This window comes from Schistocerca nitens, chromosome 6, assembly GCF_023898315.1.
Source record: "Schistocerca nitens isolate TAMUIC-IGC-003100 chromosome 6, iqSchNite1.1, whole genome shotgun sequence".
NCBI lineage: Eukaryota > Metazoa > Arthropoda > Insecta > Orthoptera > Acrididae > Schistocerca > Schistocerca nitens.
Genome location: NC_064619.1, coordinates 477,094,211 through 477,110,548, shown reverse-complemented (window position 1 = coordinate 477,110,548; position 16,338 = coordinate 477,094,211). Strand labels below are relative to the sequence as shown.

The 16,338-nt window shown below is 38.4% G+C and overlaps 1 protein-coding gene across 6 annotated transcripts in view; it reads left to right on the top strand.

Moving 5' to 3' along the window:
* LOC126262706 (eukaryotic translation initiation factor 4E-binding protein Mextli-like) overlaps positions 1-16,338 on the top strand; it is a 125,567-nt gene that overhangs the window by 70,933 nt on the left and 38,296 nt on the right. For all 6 annotated transcript variants that reach the window (XM_049959485.1, XM_049959486.1, XM_049959488.1 and 3 more), the window contains one exon: positions 8,261-8,613. In XM_049959485.1, the coding sequence (XP_049815442.1) occupies positions 8,261-8,613 (353 nt within the window). The remainder of the gene's footprint in view (positions 1-8,260; positions 8,614-16,338) is intronic.

The following is a 16,338-nucleotide window of genomic DNA, read 5'->3' as shown; positions in this document are numbered from 1 at the left end:
TTGTAATCTCCCGAAGTTTTTCACCTCTCGCTTTGAAAGTTTGGACATTACATTGCATTTCAATTTGTGTGTTTATTTATACAGGGTGTTACAAAAAGGTACGGCCAAACTTTCAGGAAACATTCCTCACACACAAAGAAAGAAAATATGTTATGTGGACATGTGTCCGGAAACGCTTACTTTCCACGTTAGAGCTCATTTTATTACTTCTGTTCAAATCACATTAATCATGGAATGAAAACGCACAGCAACAGAACGTACCAGCGTGACTTCAAACACTTTGTTACAGGAAATGTTCAAAATGTCCTCTGTTAGTGAGGATACATGCATCCACCCTCTGTCACATGGAATCCCTGATGCGCTGATGCAGCCCTTGAGAATGACGTATTGTATCACAGCCGTCCACAATACAAGCACGAAGAGTCTCTACATTTGGTACCGGGGTTGTGTAGACAAGAGCTTTCAAATACCCCCATAAATGAAAGTCAAGAGGGTCGAGGTCAGGAGAGTGTGGAGGCCATGGAATTGGTCCGCCTCTACCAATCCATTGGTCACCGAATCTGTTGTTGAGAAGCGTACGAACACTTCGACTGAAATGTGCAGGAGCTCCATCGTGCATGAACCACATGTTGTGTCGTACTTGTAAAGGCACATGTTGTAGCAGCATAGGTAGAGTATCCCGTATGAAATCATGATAACGTGCTCCATTGAGTGTAGGTGGAAGAACTTGGGCTCAATCAAGACTTCACCAACAATGCCTGCCCAAATGTTCACAGAAAATCTGTGTTGACGACGTGATTGCACAATTGCGTGCGGATTCTCATCGGCCCACACATGTTGATTGTGAAAATTTAAAATTTGATCACATTGGAATGAAGCCTCATCCGTAAAGAGAACATTTGCACTGAAATGAGGATTGACACATTGTTGGATGAACCATTCGCAGAAGTGTACCTGTGGTGGCCAACCAGCTGCTGATAGTGCCTGCACATGCTGTACATGGTACGGAAACAACTGGTTCTCCCGTAGCACTCTCCATACAGTGACGTGGTCAACGTTACCTTGTACAGCAGCAACTTCTCTGACGCTGACATTAGGGTTATCGTCAACTGCACGAAGAATTGCCTCGTCCATTGCAGGTGTCCTCGTCGTTCTAGGTCTTTCCCAGTCGCGAGTCATAGGCTGGAATGTTCCATGCTCCCTAAGACGCCGATCAATTGCTTCGAACGTCTTCCTGACAGGACACCTTCGTTCTGGAAATCTGTCTCGATACAAATGTACCGCGCCACGGCTATTGCCCCGTGCTAATCCATACATCAAATGGGCATCTGCCAACTCCGCATTTGTAAACATTGCACTGACTGCAAAACCACGTTCTTGATGAACACTACCCTGTTGATGCTACGTACTGATGTGCTTGATGCTAGTACTGTAGAGCAATGAGTCGCATGTCAACACAAGCGCCGAATTCAACATTACCTTCCTTCAATTGGGCCAACTGGTGGTGAATTGAGGACGTACAGTACATACTGACGAAACTAAAATGAGTTCTAACATGGAAATTAAGTGTTTCCGGACACATGTCCACATAACATCTTTTCTTTATTTGTGTGTGAGGAATGTTTCCTGAAAGTTTGGCCGTACCTTTTTGTAACACCCTGTATACCTATTTCTTAATATATGATGTCTGTTCAAAAAATTCCGGAACTTTGTCCACAAAATTTTTCTACGCTCACTTTTTACCTATTGTTCGTGGTATCCTTCAAAACACACTCCTCAAAATTGATACACCACTCCCAACACCATTTCCATTTCCAGAAGCAGCCTTGCTACACGTGTTGTTGGATCGAATGAAGTACCATCTGTGAAAAGTCTGCAGGGGTCAGGTCTAGAGAGACGAAGGTTAAGGCAGCACAGTGATTTTGTGTTTCGTGCAATAGTCTTGCACCAACTGGGATGAAAGTGTGAGTGCATTACGTAATGCAAGAGCAATGAATTGCCTCGCCACTTTTCAGACGGTTTGCTTCTCACATTTTCTTGTAGGTGTCGCAACATGTGCCAATAGTACCATTGGTTAACAGTTTGTCCCTATGGAACAAATTCATGACAGGCTAATCCTTCAAAGCTAAAGAAAACTGTCAGGAGGGCGTTGACATTTTACGTGACCTGATGAGATTTTTTGGCCTTGGAGAACCTTTCCCGACCCATTGTGAAGATTGTACCTTGGTCTCAACATCATAACTGTAGACCCACATCTCTTAAGGAATCACTTGTGTGATCGAAAAGCTCTCCACAGATTGCAAGGCGTAGGTATTTCTGGTATTTACTCACGAGTTGTGGGACGAACTTGGCTGCAAGAGAATGCATTTCAAGGTGCTGTCCCAGGGTTTCGTGACATGATCTAACTGAAATGTTACAATCTTCTGCAGTCTCTTGGACACTTAGTCTTAGATTGGCACGCACAATTTTGTTGTCCTGAAGAGGGTTATTGTTAACTTCTGTCCAGTCATTTTTAAACCACGTTACTCAGTCATAATACAGAGTACTGCTTAAGCACTCATCACCGTAGGCTTCCTGCATCATTTGGTGTGTCTTTGTAAAGGTTTTCTTGAGTTTCACACAAAATTTAGTACAGACACTTTGGTCCTCTAACCGTGCCATCTCAAAATTCACAAACTGTGTGACACAACGTTCTACTCAGTACGGCACCGAACAAGACCTAACAGACATACAACAATGAAACTTCCAGCAGTTACACATTAAATACAAATGTGTGCAGGGATGCCAACCGCATTTCACTCCAACACACCATTGGTGCAAAATTACAAATGTTCCGGAATTTTTTGAACAGGCCTCATGTGTAAATAAATATTTAATATAGGAAACAGAAATATTACAAAAAAATGCCCAAGTCCTTGGCTGATTTACTTCAAATTTTTACGTGTTACTATTTAACATTTGGACACATAGGCTATATACTTGAAACAGTCAGTAAATAACACAACATACCTTTGGTTGAAAAAAAGTGGAAATCGTTGAGGTATATCATGAAATATTCCAGATTCAGCACCTATAGTTTCATGTAGTTCAGATTGGTGGCAGCGCTACACATAGCCTTCAAAATGGTGTCTGTAAAGGAGGTGCGTTCCCCAGCAAAGAGCTGTCATTGAGTTTCTTTTGGTGGAAAACCAGAGCATCACAGATATTCATAGACACTTGCAGAATGTGTATCGAGATCTTCCAGTGAACAAAAGCATGTTGAGTTGTTGGGTGAGGCATCTATCATCATTAAAAGGTTGCGCAAACCTGTCCAGTCTCCCGTGTGTCGTCTGGCTGCACACAGCTGTGACTCCTGCAGTGTTGAAAAGTGTGGACACTCGGATGTTATCGACAGATCACAAACACACACCTAGCGGCACAGTGGGATGTCTCTGTTGGTAGTGCTGCCACAATTGTCCACCAGTTGGGGTATCAAAGGTATTTGCCCTCTGGGTTCCTCACTGTCTAACAGAAGACCAGAAAGGGTGTCAAAGGACCATCTGTGCGGAACTGCTTGCGTGTTATGAGGCTGATTGTGGCAATTATCAGCTTATGATTAGAATACTATTACCGAGTCTGAATTTGCAAAAATAGTAAACAAGACTCAAGGGCAAATAGCATCATCATCATTATTATTACTGATATTATCTGGGACAATAATTTCACCTAACCAGTGAGAGGTGAGAAAAGTGGCACTGTATTTCTAATCTTGGCAGTCAAAAAATATATAATTGTTTCTTCCAAACATGTTTGGATTTCCCAAATTTGTCGTTTTGGAGGGACATGAAGACATTTTCCCAAATATGCAGCAGATTTCACATCTGTATTGACAAGAGCATGTGATGATTTTAAATTGTTATTTATTTTTCCATCTTAAGCTTATTATTATTATTATTATTATTATTATTATTATTATTATTATTATTATTATTCATAACACCTGTTGTGCGAGATTGCCATGTAGGCAAACAACACATGTGACGTCATTGCTTAGTCTCTTGATTAGGGACATGCTGTCTGCCCGCTGCTGTCTCATTGGCCATGCAGAACCAGCAGCTGGCACACCCCTTTTCGTTCCTGTCGTACCTCATGGGGAGCATTGACAACAGTAATTACAAAACGATGGTCAGCATTGGTCATTGACGTAGAAGTCTTTATTTCTGTTGCAAATCGATTTGTCACTGCTTGACCATCGTCAGTGCTGTAGATAAAACAAGAATAAAATAATCAGATTGCGTTGTAACATTCTACATCTGCTCAACTATACAGGGAAGAAAATGCAGAGGAGGTTGTTTTCATTGAGCTATATTGGTATTAAAACCTTGTGAACTCGTAAATACAAGCAATAAAATTGCTGTATCCGCACATCAATAAAGAGTACTTGTCAAACTAAAGGTTCAAATGCAAGATTATACGAAACGTGTAGGTATGACACTGCACTTGTGGAGACTTTCACTGTCTCCTGTGGATACAACTGTTGAGTTTTTTGTCTAATTTTAAAGTTGACACGATTCCTATCACAAATGGATTCAGGTAAACTGTAGTTTAAACGTGATAGATGTTCATAAAAAGCAAAGGTACGCAGCATACCTTATCGTGGTTGGCAGCATGATGTAGTTTGCTGCCAAGCACTTCTCCTCTCTACTCTTTTGTCCATATGCTCAGTCAAGTTGGTGTCACAGTTCTCCCTTCAACCCTTACGAATTCTTCAAATTAAATCTGGATGTGACCTCAGTTGCCCAAGCTTCATCTGTAAATTTAATATGCTCCCTAATTTAATTCATTACACTATGTAAACAGTTGACCTCAGCAGCAGTAGTTTAATCTGCGATCGTAAGACAACCCTGTGTTTTTTTTTTTAGTAACAAATTTGGGAAAATCCTAATCTTATTAGTCAAAAAATTTGAAAAAGACAGCTATGCCAATTAAATCAGACATATACATTATGTAAATACTTGGGAGTAAAAGAGACCACTTGCCAACTAGCAGAAGCTTTGAATCGTTGACAGTTGTGCACACACAAAGTGCAAATTAGGGCAAGCCTATTGTTGCCGTATAAAATAAAAAAGTGTTACAAGCATATGTTCAATTCAAATAAAATTTAAGGAATGTAAAATATCAGTTGTCATGAAATATCAGTTCCATTTATAGGAATACATATAAAATTTATTTTTAGAAAATTAATGAACTCTGGAAAAATTTAGCACATTTCAGTGTTTTCCATAGAGAAATGTAATCAGTTTTTGTAGTGGCTTTAAACATTCTTGAATGGCTCAGTCCAGTACTGAATCCTATCGAGGTCCTTATCTAGATTTGATTCACGGCAGGTACTTCAGTTTAGTTTCCCAAGTTTATTTCTCAACTTGATCCTCAGTGTACATATGTACTGGGGCTGAGTAAATTTTCTAATCATTTGAAGAATAAACAAATTGGAAACAGTCCACATAGTAATTGAATTTGAATTAAATGACTGTGAGCTTCACTGCAGACATGAATAGTCTTAGAACCAAACCAAGTTCATTAATTTCCCAAATCTTAATCATTTTTGCTTCTGAATTGTGTTGTTAAATTCTGTCAGGTTTCTGTTAATTTAATTATTTAATCAGGTTAATTGCCCACATACATTTTCATTGCCAATTATCACCTGAAATCATAAGATCAAAATAATTAAGGTCAAGTTCATATTACCAGGTAGTTAAGCACAATAATATTTTTTAAAAGAATTATCTTAAACTATTCAATCTCACCATTATCTCTCTCAAAATGTTGAACAATTCCAACCTAAGTGAAATGACCTTTACATTACCAAATAATATATTGTCTCCCATTACAGAGGCCTTCATTTACTTCAAAATTCTCTTTTTGCATAAATATTTCTCCGCATTTACTGATTTCTGTTATGCTGTTTGGTTCCTTACTACTTTGTTCATTGTAATCATAGTTTGCTAGCAGAAGTTGTGCCTTCACAAAATTGACTACTATATGGATAGGGCCCCTAACATGTGCCTTAACATTATCTACATCAAGCAGTCTACAATAAGATTTAATCACAGTAACAAACAAAAATAGCGATTACTGACAGACCACGAGTTTTCTTTGTGCAACAGATAATATAAAAGTTAATCAGGGCATTTTTTTCACTCTATACAACAATTTTTCTTTATTGTAGCCTGAAGGGCTACACTGAGAAGCAGTTTCGTCATGCCACACATTACTACAGACAATTAATTTTATTTCGCTTTACTTGAACATGAATGCAAGCACTATTTTAATATACTTAACAAAATTGGCAGAAACAGCAGAAAGTAACAGCAGAATTAGACAGTTGCATTTCAAAATCAAACTTGTGGAATACCTCAGTTGTCACACACAGTTTATGGAAAAAGTAAAATGTTTGTTGAAAAGTGGAGAATAGGTTTTTCAAATAAGATGTGTCAATTGAAAAGAGAGGGGGGAAAAATTAAGGTCTAAATTTTGAAGTATACATGGTTTATAGATATCGTAAATATAGAATATTTCTTTAAGTAAAATTTTTCTACCTGAGATGTTTACACTACTGACATCAACAATTGTTAAGCTATACTGTAAATAATAAAGCTTAAAAATATGACTTGAATAGGAATTTAATTATTTTATGTAAATATGGTGTAAGTGCTACTATGGAAGGGAGATCAAAAGGAGGAAAAATTGGCATCAGAAATAATGTAAAACAAGTAGGATAATCACACTTGACTCTGCTGCAGAGTCACTGGTCAAAGTAAACTGTCCGTGTTGATGACTCCTCTTGATGCTTTGTTCTCAATCACCATTTCATGTAACATAATGGTTTGATTGTGAAATTATAGTTTAGCATCAGTTCATACCCTAAACCACATCACTTGCTGCTGTGTTCTCATTGACTACTAAATACCAAATGTTATTGCATCATATCTCACAGTAAGCACTGTCATTGTTCCTCTACAGAACATGAAGTGACAGCACTTATTTTATTACTAAGTCGTAGTCAGTGTGGTCTTGATTAGAGAGTAGTTATTCAGAAGGGTCATTTGAAAGTAAATCTTTCCATATGACTGACAACAAACACTAGCATAGTCCTCATTTTGACTTCTCATGCTGTCAAGTTGAACATAAGATAATCCAGTTTGTTGTTGGCTAATTTAAGATGTGAAGTGGTAGGTATATCTTCTAAGGCCTTTGGGTGTGGAGATTGTTATACAAAAAGTAAAATGTGGTTTTATTGAGGCGTAAACTTGCTGTTGTGCTGAAAATGAAATCGCATAAGGATTGTATTGTGCGTCCTTTTTCGTATGTATTGAAGTTAAAACTGTGATCTTAGGGAAATTACCGTGAGGATATCCCTATCCTTTGTGTGCTCCTTTAATCCCAAATAAGTACTGTCAGTTCTATTGGAAATTGTATTTGTGTCCTCTTTTTAGGTATGCTGTTGTATGTGTTGTTAGGAATTAGTGCACACTTAAAAATGTGACTGTAGGGGTGTGGCAGTGTGTAAGTCTGCACCAGTAGCATTTTTTGCACTTCTTATTCTGTTCATTCACAGAAGGTGTGCAGTAGCTACTACTTCTTTTACTCTGACATTAGTATGAATGCAACTTTTACTGGTTTAGTGAATGTGAGATCTAGAAAGATGTATTATAAAATTCCACTGTCATAAGTAAGAGAGATATAGATGAAAAGAAAAAGTATGGTGTGTAGTACCAGTGCTGGAAGTAGGTAAAGCAGCTTTTAGATTTTTAAGAGGATAGAGACAAATCACTGCAAAGATGCTGTAGACGTGTGTATGAAACCCATTACAGATGATTTTCTTGGGAAATTGATAACTTCATACAAACCAAGGGGGTGCTGAGGTAAGACCCCTCATGAGGACAGTGGTTCCAATTTTCGCAAGGGCATCACTATTTAGGTTTTCAATAGTTTCCCTAAATTGTTTAAGGCATATATGGGATTATTGTTTTTGTTCTTCCCCAATCTCAGGTTGTGCCATGACCAGTTCTCAGTGGAACAGCAAATCCTAATTTTCCTTCATTATTTTAAAATTTCTCAAATTTTGCATCACATCTTTTTCTTTTGTGCTCATCCACATTTCTGCATAAAGTAGTATAAAAATAGGCATTCTTAGATGGTGCAATAATGCAAATTCAACTCTGCATTTCTTTTAATCATATACGTTTTTGTATGTCTTAAATTGGTTTTCGGTTTTCAGTTCTGAAACAGAAGCAAGTGGTCCACATGGGGACATAGTTGATGCAACTCCAGTAGGAAGCAGTAGAGTGGATGGGATTGATAGTGGTGCAACAAGTGAGAGTGAGGAAACATACAAAGCTCCTGCTTCCAGTGCAGCTATGAAACTGGACTCCTCAAATAATGCATTTGTATCAGTGAAAGGAGACACTTCTGCTCAAATGAATGTGCTCAGGCACCGGATAATGGAAACTTGTGCTAAAGAAACAGAGCTGCCCAACCGACTAGCAGACGTAGGACTTAAAAGTGGTACAACTTTTTCATCCACTACAAACAAGCCATTTTCAAGAGACAGTACCTCTGATGACATTATCAGTAAGTACCTTCCGCTTTATTAGTGTTCACGGGCTCATTAATATACAAGTAATCATTTCAAAGGAAACTATATACATATTGAGGGAATGTTTTAATATTGGCATTTCTTAGACTTAATCAGTTAGCAGTTGTCAGGGGAAGGAGAAAAGGAAAACTCCACTGACAGATATCCATTTTTTGGTTATATATATATATATATATATATATATATATATATATATATATATATATATATATATATATATATATAACTCTAACCTCTGTAGAGACCAGCAGAGAACAGTCCTTACAACACATGTTTCAGACCGGTAATCCCCCCAGCCTCAAAATACACTAGCACCTCCCCAGTCCCATATCTGCACCTGTCTAAATGATCACCACTTCATTCTACAGTCCCATCATCCTGTCTGCAGTCTTCCTCTTCTTCTGTTCTACCTTTCTCTCTCCCAAATCACGTCAACTATCCTTATCTGCTGCTAACACCTCACTGATACCACTTTCCTATCTGCTTGCACTTGCCGCCTCTCCCTACCAGCTTCAGTCATCCTTCCCCTTAACCGTTCCTATCCTACATGCCTCCTCTCCCCCCTCCCACCCAATTTGACTCTATACAGCCTTTCAACACAGTTGAGCTCCAGTGTCAGTACAATATCATCCAGAAGCCCGGTAACTCATTCACTAGCACAACAATGTCGTGTCTACAATACTATGTGATTTTTGGTTTTTAAGATCATAAATGACTAATATTAGTATCACAATCTATACAATTGTATACTATGTCATAAAGGACATAGACTATTCCACCATCGGGGTTCAGACAGGAATGATAGATATGGGGGGGGGGGGGACCACTGATACATAGCTTAATATATTATGGAAGGTTACATTGTTGCAATAAATATGCAACCATTACATTTCCATAAACATCAACAATTGGTGTGTTGCGTTTTCTTACATCTACAACACACAGGTCACAATTTCAGTGCATTATATTAACCAAACAAGTAGGTCACACTATTTTATTGCTAAAAAAGTTTAAAATTGCTTCTTGTTGTGCTTACGTGTGCCAGTTATTTCCACTGTCTTGAAAACAATCCTTCTGTGGTAATGCTCACTTTATCATAAATTTTGGAGAGTTTATAATCTTTCGCTGATGGTGCTGATTTACATTCCTTTATAGTGAGAACTTTACGTAGCTTGGATCAAATTACGTACTGAACAGTCAATTTATTGTCATAATGTAATGCACATTCTTGATAATCATCAAATAGGTTTGAGACAAGGTTTACTGTACCTTAGACTACCCACTTTCAACCACATTTCAGTGTCATCTCATCCTGCCAAATGTCCTACTCTCCTATTTACAATAATCTACATGTGTCTTTTTTATGGTGATGTTCGAAAGTACTTGATGTAGGTAGTTGAGTGACTTTGAAATGTAGTTGAAAGTATGGTAATCTTTGTTTCTTAACTCTGTGACGAAGGGTGTGACATTTACTGATCAAAACTATGGTGCCAGAATTCTCAAAAAAAAAAAAGTTTGCAACTTTTGCTGGATCAACTATTGAATAAATGCCAAGAACTAAATCAAAGATAAGATCTACAATGCACTGAGTTGCCAAACCATACTAAAAATGATGTTTTGGGGAAATCTTTAATGTGGTGTATCACTTAAGCTGCGTACTTTTGCAGTACACAAGTGTAATTTTGAAAAGTGTGAAATACGACATGTTATCTTCATAAACACTTCAATGTTACAACTGCTCAGTTTGCTTCTGTCAACCAATTGCAAAACAGGATCCGTACATCATGACAACATTGTTGTTTCAGTATCCAAACTTATAAACGCCACGAGCTCTTCCCTATTGGAGTGAAATTTGTAGTAGAACTTTTTTTTAAACACTTTTGTAAACAAATGCCTGTTAAATGTAGTTATTCCATCAGTTTCAAAGTCTACAAATGGCTTCTCTGTTCCTAGAAGCACAATGTCAGGACCACCACGTTTAGATACAATGTAATCTGTTATAGTGGAAACTGTCTATAGCTTGGATCATTTATATACTGAACATCAAGCTTGTTGCTCAGTGGTTTAAAGATTTTCACGGAATTCTTTTTGAGCTCGCTAGTAATTCTTCACGGTTCAACTAAAACAAGTACAGCACCTGCAAGAGTCAGATGATCAGGGCACAATGTATGCCATGATCTGAAGCCTGCATCTTTGTTAGATTTTCTGTTTTTGATATAGATATTGTAAGCAGTATGTACTTACAGAAGTGCTAATCTTGCAGGTGTGTCTTAAGATATACAGGGTGACACAGAAAAACGCGAACATTTCCACATTCCAATAAAACTAGAAGTGATGAAGAAAAGAAATTGCATTCACAGTAATTGAAACCTTACAGCTTTGCCTTTTACGAAACATTGATGGCATTGATCATTTTTTTAAAGCTACATTCTACGGATGGTGTCCTCCCGTACAAATACATTCGTGAAATCTGCTATCGAGGTTCCTCATTGATCGCTGCAACATCTCAGCTCGGAAACTGTGAATTGCATCCCAAATTATCTGCCTTAACTCAGCCAGGGTTCTTGGTCAAGTTGTGTAGACTAGGCTCTTCAGGTAGCCCCACAAGAAAAAAATCATAAACGAATAAATCTGGCGATCTGCGGGGCCAGGGAATGTTACAGAATTGTGACATCACATCGTTGCCAAACAATTCTCGCACATATGCCATTGATTGCCGTGCAGTGTGTGATGTCGATCTGTCCTGTCGAAACCAGGCTTCTTGAATGTTTGGAAAGTTGTTCAATGCAGGTGTTACAGAAGTTCGTAACATCTCCAAATAATGATTGCAATTGACAGTTATTGTGTTTCCCTGTTCATTTGCGAAAAAATACGGTCTGATAATCCCATGTGGTGAAACACCACATCATACTGTCACTTTGCTAGCGTGTAAAGGGCGCTCATGAATGTCATTAGGATTTGTGTTTGCCCAGTAATGGTAGTTCTGTTTATCCACGTAACCTGTGATATGAAAATGTGCTTAATCTGACATCCACAACTTGTTTAGAAATTCATCGCCATTGTTTATTTTTGTTATCATTTGTTGACAATCCTAATTGTAACTGGTAATCTTTTTCCTTCAATTGTTGCACCATCGGTAGTTTGTACGGATAAAATTTTAAGTCAAGATGAAGAATTCTGCGAACACTTTCCAGGGACATTCCAACCCCTGCTGCTTGCTTATGAATTGAACGCCGTGGGTTCCGTAAGACAGACTTGCATACATCATTAATGTTCTCTGGAGAACGCACACTTTTTGGTCGTCCTGTTGGTTTCTTCTTGAGGGCAGATCCAGTCTCTTCAGAGTTATTAATCCAGCATTTTATTGTGTGTTTCAGCGGAACGGAATAATGATGTTCTAAATTATAAAAACGTCAGAGCTCCCTCTTCGCCACTACCAAACTATCACTGTTTTTATAAAACATTTTTATGGATAATTCACGCTGTTGTCTGTTCCCCTGATCCATGATTACTGAAATGGCGGACTGTTTACTTGCTAACTGGATTTTCCATTGTTCGATATTCATTGTATTGTTAATATCGCAGCCTTTAGTTTCCAGTGTTTGATGTTTATTTAGACTATCCCAAATTACTTTTTATACAAAAAAAAAAATCGCAAATCATAAACCAGATTCGTTTCATTACTGGTGGACGGGTCCAAAGCATTGTCTGCACAAAGCTACATTGCAGGTACTGCATGCTGATCTACTGTGTTAAAGTTTTTTTCTCTGCAAACTGCACACTTCCTTGATGTGTACCTGCTGTAGGCATGCTTGGTCACATTCCTGAAGCTACATCCCGTGGAATCATGTAGCTCTTTCCTTAAAATTTGAGCTACTGATTACTATTTTTGGCGTGGGTTTTGGTCCTCTTTTTAGATTTTGAGCAGAAATTTCCAATTAGCTCATTTGCCAGAATATTTTTAAATTTTAAATGTAACAGAGGTATACACAATAAGAAAACTAGTCACCTTATAAAGTACACTATGTGATCAAAAGTATCTGGACACCTGGCAGAAAATGTCTTAAAAGTTCGTGGCGCCCTCCATCATTAATGCTGGAATTCAGTATGGTGCTGGCCCCACCCTTAGCCTTGATGACAGCTTCCACTGTCACAAGCATGTGTTCAGTAAGGTGCTGGAAGATTTCTTGGGGAATGGCAGCCCGTTGTTCATGGAGTGCTGCATTGAGAAGAGGTATCGATGTTGGTCGGTGAGGTCTGGCACAAAGTCGGCTTTCCAAAACATCCCAGAGGTGTTCTGTAGCATTCAGACCAGGACTCTGCACAGGCCAGTCCATTACAGGGATGTTATTGTTGTGTAACAGCTCCACCACAGGCAGTGCATTATGAACATGTGCTCGATTGTGTTGAAAGATGCAATCGCCATCCCCGAATTGCTCATGTACAGTGGGAGGCAAGAAGGTGTTCGAAACATAAATTGCTTGTGCTGTAATAGCACTTTGCAAAACAACAAGGGGTGCAAGCCCCCTCCTTCAAAAACAAGATCACACCATAATAACACTGCCTCCGAATTTTACTGTTTTGCACTACACACGCTGGCAGATGATGATCACTGGGCATACAGCATACCCACACCCTGCCATCGGATTACCGCATTGAGTATAGTGATTCATCACTCCACACAACATTTTTCCACTGTTCAATCATCCAATATTTACTCTCCTTACACCAAGCGAGGCATCATTTGGCATTTACCAGTGTGATGTGTGGCTTATCAGCAGCTGCTTGACCATGAAATCAAAGTTTTCTCACCTCCTGCCTAACTGTCATAGAACTTGCAGTGGATCCTGATGCAGTTTGGAATTCCTGTGTTATGGTCTGGATAGGTGTCTGCCTATTAGAGATTACGACCCTCTTCAACTGTCGGCAGCTTGTCAGTTAAGAGACGAGGTTGGCCTGTACGCTTTTGTGCTGTATGTGTCCCTTCACATTTCCACTTCACTATCACATCGTAAACAGTGGCCCGAGGGAGGTTTAGGAGTGTGAACATATGTTACAAGTGACACCCAATCACCTGACCACGTTCGAAGCCTATGAGTTGCGCAGAGCGCCCCATTCTGCTCTCTCACAATGTCTAATGACTTCTGAGATCGCTGATATGGAGTACCTGGCAGTAGGTAGCAGCACAATGCACCTAATATGAAAAATACATGGGAGTGTCCGGATACTTTTGATCACGTAGTGTATGTATGCATTTACTTTTGCTGCCTGAGGGAAGTAATTGGAAAATTTCATCCTTCCATATCTAGACTTCCAAAATATATTGTGTGATGGTTGGTACCGGTTAATTTTATCTGCATGTACCATGTAGCAATTGTAGTCTGTGATTGATGTAGTACAAGAAACACTTTCCTTTTTCTTTTCCTTGTTGTGTCAGCGTACAAACATTGTTTCCCCTTGATTGTGCATAGCACTTCAAACTATACCACATTTCTTTCCTTTTTCTCTCTACTTGGAAACAGAAATGTGACCTGCCATAACAAAATCCGACTCTTCAAGTTTCAAATATTTGTCTACTGTTAGCATTTCTTTTGGAAAAAAGTTTCTTGTGGGTAAAAATCAAACAGTGAAAAATCCAGGATGGAATGTAACAATCTTATGAAAAAGAAAGTTGCTACTCACCATATAGTGAAGGTGCCGAGTCACAGATAGGCACAACAAAAGGACTCTTACAATTAAAGCTTTTGGCAGTTATGGCCTTCGTCCACAATAGATGACAGACTATTGTTGATGAAGGCCTTTACGGCCGAAAGATTTAATTGTAAGAGTCTTTTTGATGTGCCTATCTGCGACTCAGCATCTCTGCTATATGGTGAGTAGCAACTTTCCTTTTCATAACATCGTTTGTTGTGGGTAAAATAGTTCTACATCCCTAAAGCCCTTTCTCTAGCAGTTTACACAAAAGTCTAAATATAAGTCTAGAGAAAAACTGATCAAAAAACAAACAGTATCTTCCATTGTGAAAAGGCAGCGAAAGTGAAAAAACCATCATTTTTCCCTAGTCATATACCATCTTCAGTTTTTCCTATAGATTTGAAAGCACAACATATAATGTGTAAACGCACAGTTTATTACAAATATTTTTAAACCTCACTTTACAGTTTTCAATGGCATGTACTGCTTCAAAGAACTTCTTCCCTTGAAAACCTCCATATTTTCATCATTGGATTGAAGGATACTGTGAAAATTTTGTTCCAGTGCACTATCAGAAGTCCTAGATTGTATAATTAGTCATAACTAGGTTCATTTCTTTTTGGAATTTTGTTGCTGGCCTTTAAATGAATGTGCCTCAGAATTTTAAATAATCTTTTCAGAGTCATCACATCAGTGATCCTAGAAGTGTGAAAGGTGGGGTCTGATGATCAGAAAAGACGAATACTAGATAGGCTATGAGAACTCATTACTATTAGCACCCCTAGGAAAGCTTTCAGCTCTGTTGATGTGAGGTTTAGACATATTCCACTCTGTGATGCATACTTCATTGATTCTAAAACTATCATATCAAGAAATCCCTTGGAGAGAAACTATAAGAAAATTTCTCCAGGGGAATGCAAATTCACAGGAACTCTAGGCCAAGTGGTAAGAAAAATGGTAGAGTGTTGTATTGGCATGAATTCATTCCCTGTTTAGAAACCTTCAGCTGATATTGAGTAACTACTGGCATGTTATACAGTATAACCCTGCTTCCACGTTCCCAGAATTAACATTTTCCCCACTGTTTACAACATTTTTTATTGGTCCCATCAAATTTCCTATGACAACAATGTTAATTTGCACCTGATTTTGCTTCACCATATTTATAATTTTCCACAATTTACGCGTTACGAAAAAATGTTTCAGGAGAAAAAATGATGTTGGCCATCCAGTAGTGTTTACAAATATTACATGGTTAAGTTTCTTGACACCAGGGCACTCTGCTTAGTGGTCTTGAACCAGTAAACGTCTAAAAGTTGGAACAATTTGTGCCATATTTCCCGCCGCTGCCGAGCTCTACTTGGCGTGGTGGCTGATGTGAGTAACTATGTTCATTCGAATGAAGATATCATGACAAATTACAACAATTTCCAAACTGTCTCTGCTGGTGATTGTTTTGATTATTGTGACACCTTTGTCGAACCATATTTAGCGTGTTTTGGCGTATGGCCACTTGGAATGCTAGTTGACACAGTCATTCACTTTGCATTGCTGTGTGTGTGTGTGTGTGTGTGTGTGTGTGTGTGTGTGATGTTACACAAACGGTGTGAGTGATAGGTTATGTGTGTGTGTGTGTGTGTGTGTGTGTGTGTGTGTGTGTGTGTGTGTGTGTGGTTTTCTACATAACTGATGACGCTTAGTACCTGAAAACCTCAAAAAGATGACTACTGTGCAAGAGACACAATAACACACATTCAAATACCATACAAAATACTTATTCACATATTTGCACTTTGAGAAATAATCATCATAATGTGTTTAAGCATGGAAAAAATACGTAACTAGTGCAGTATTTCATTATTTAAATAATGAATGACAGCTGCATGCTCACAAAAACATCAATTATAACATATGAAACTGAGTCAAACATTCCTACTTTCCAGATAGTTATCAGTTCCACTTGCATCAGCGGCTTTCATTAGATAGTAAAACTTCATTAGATAGTA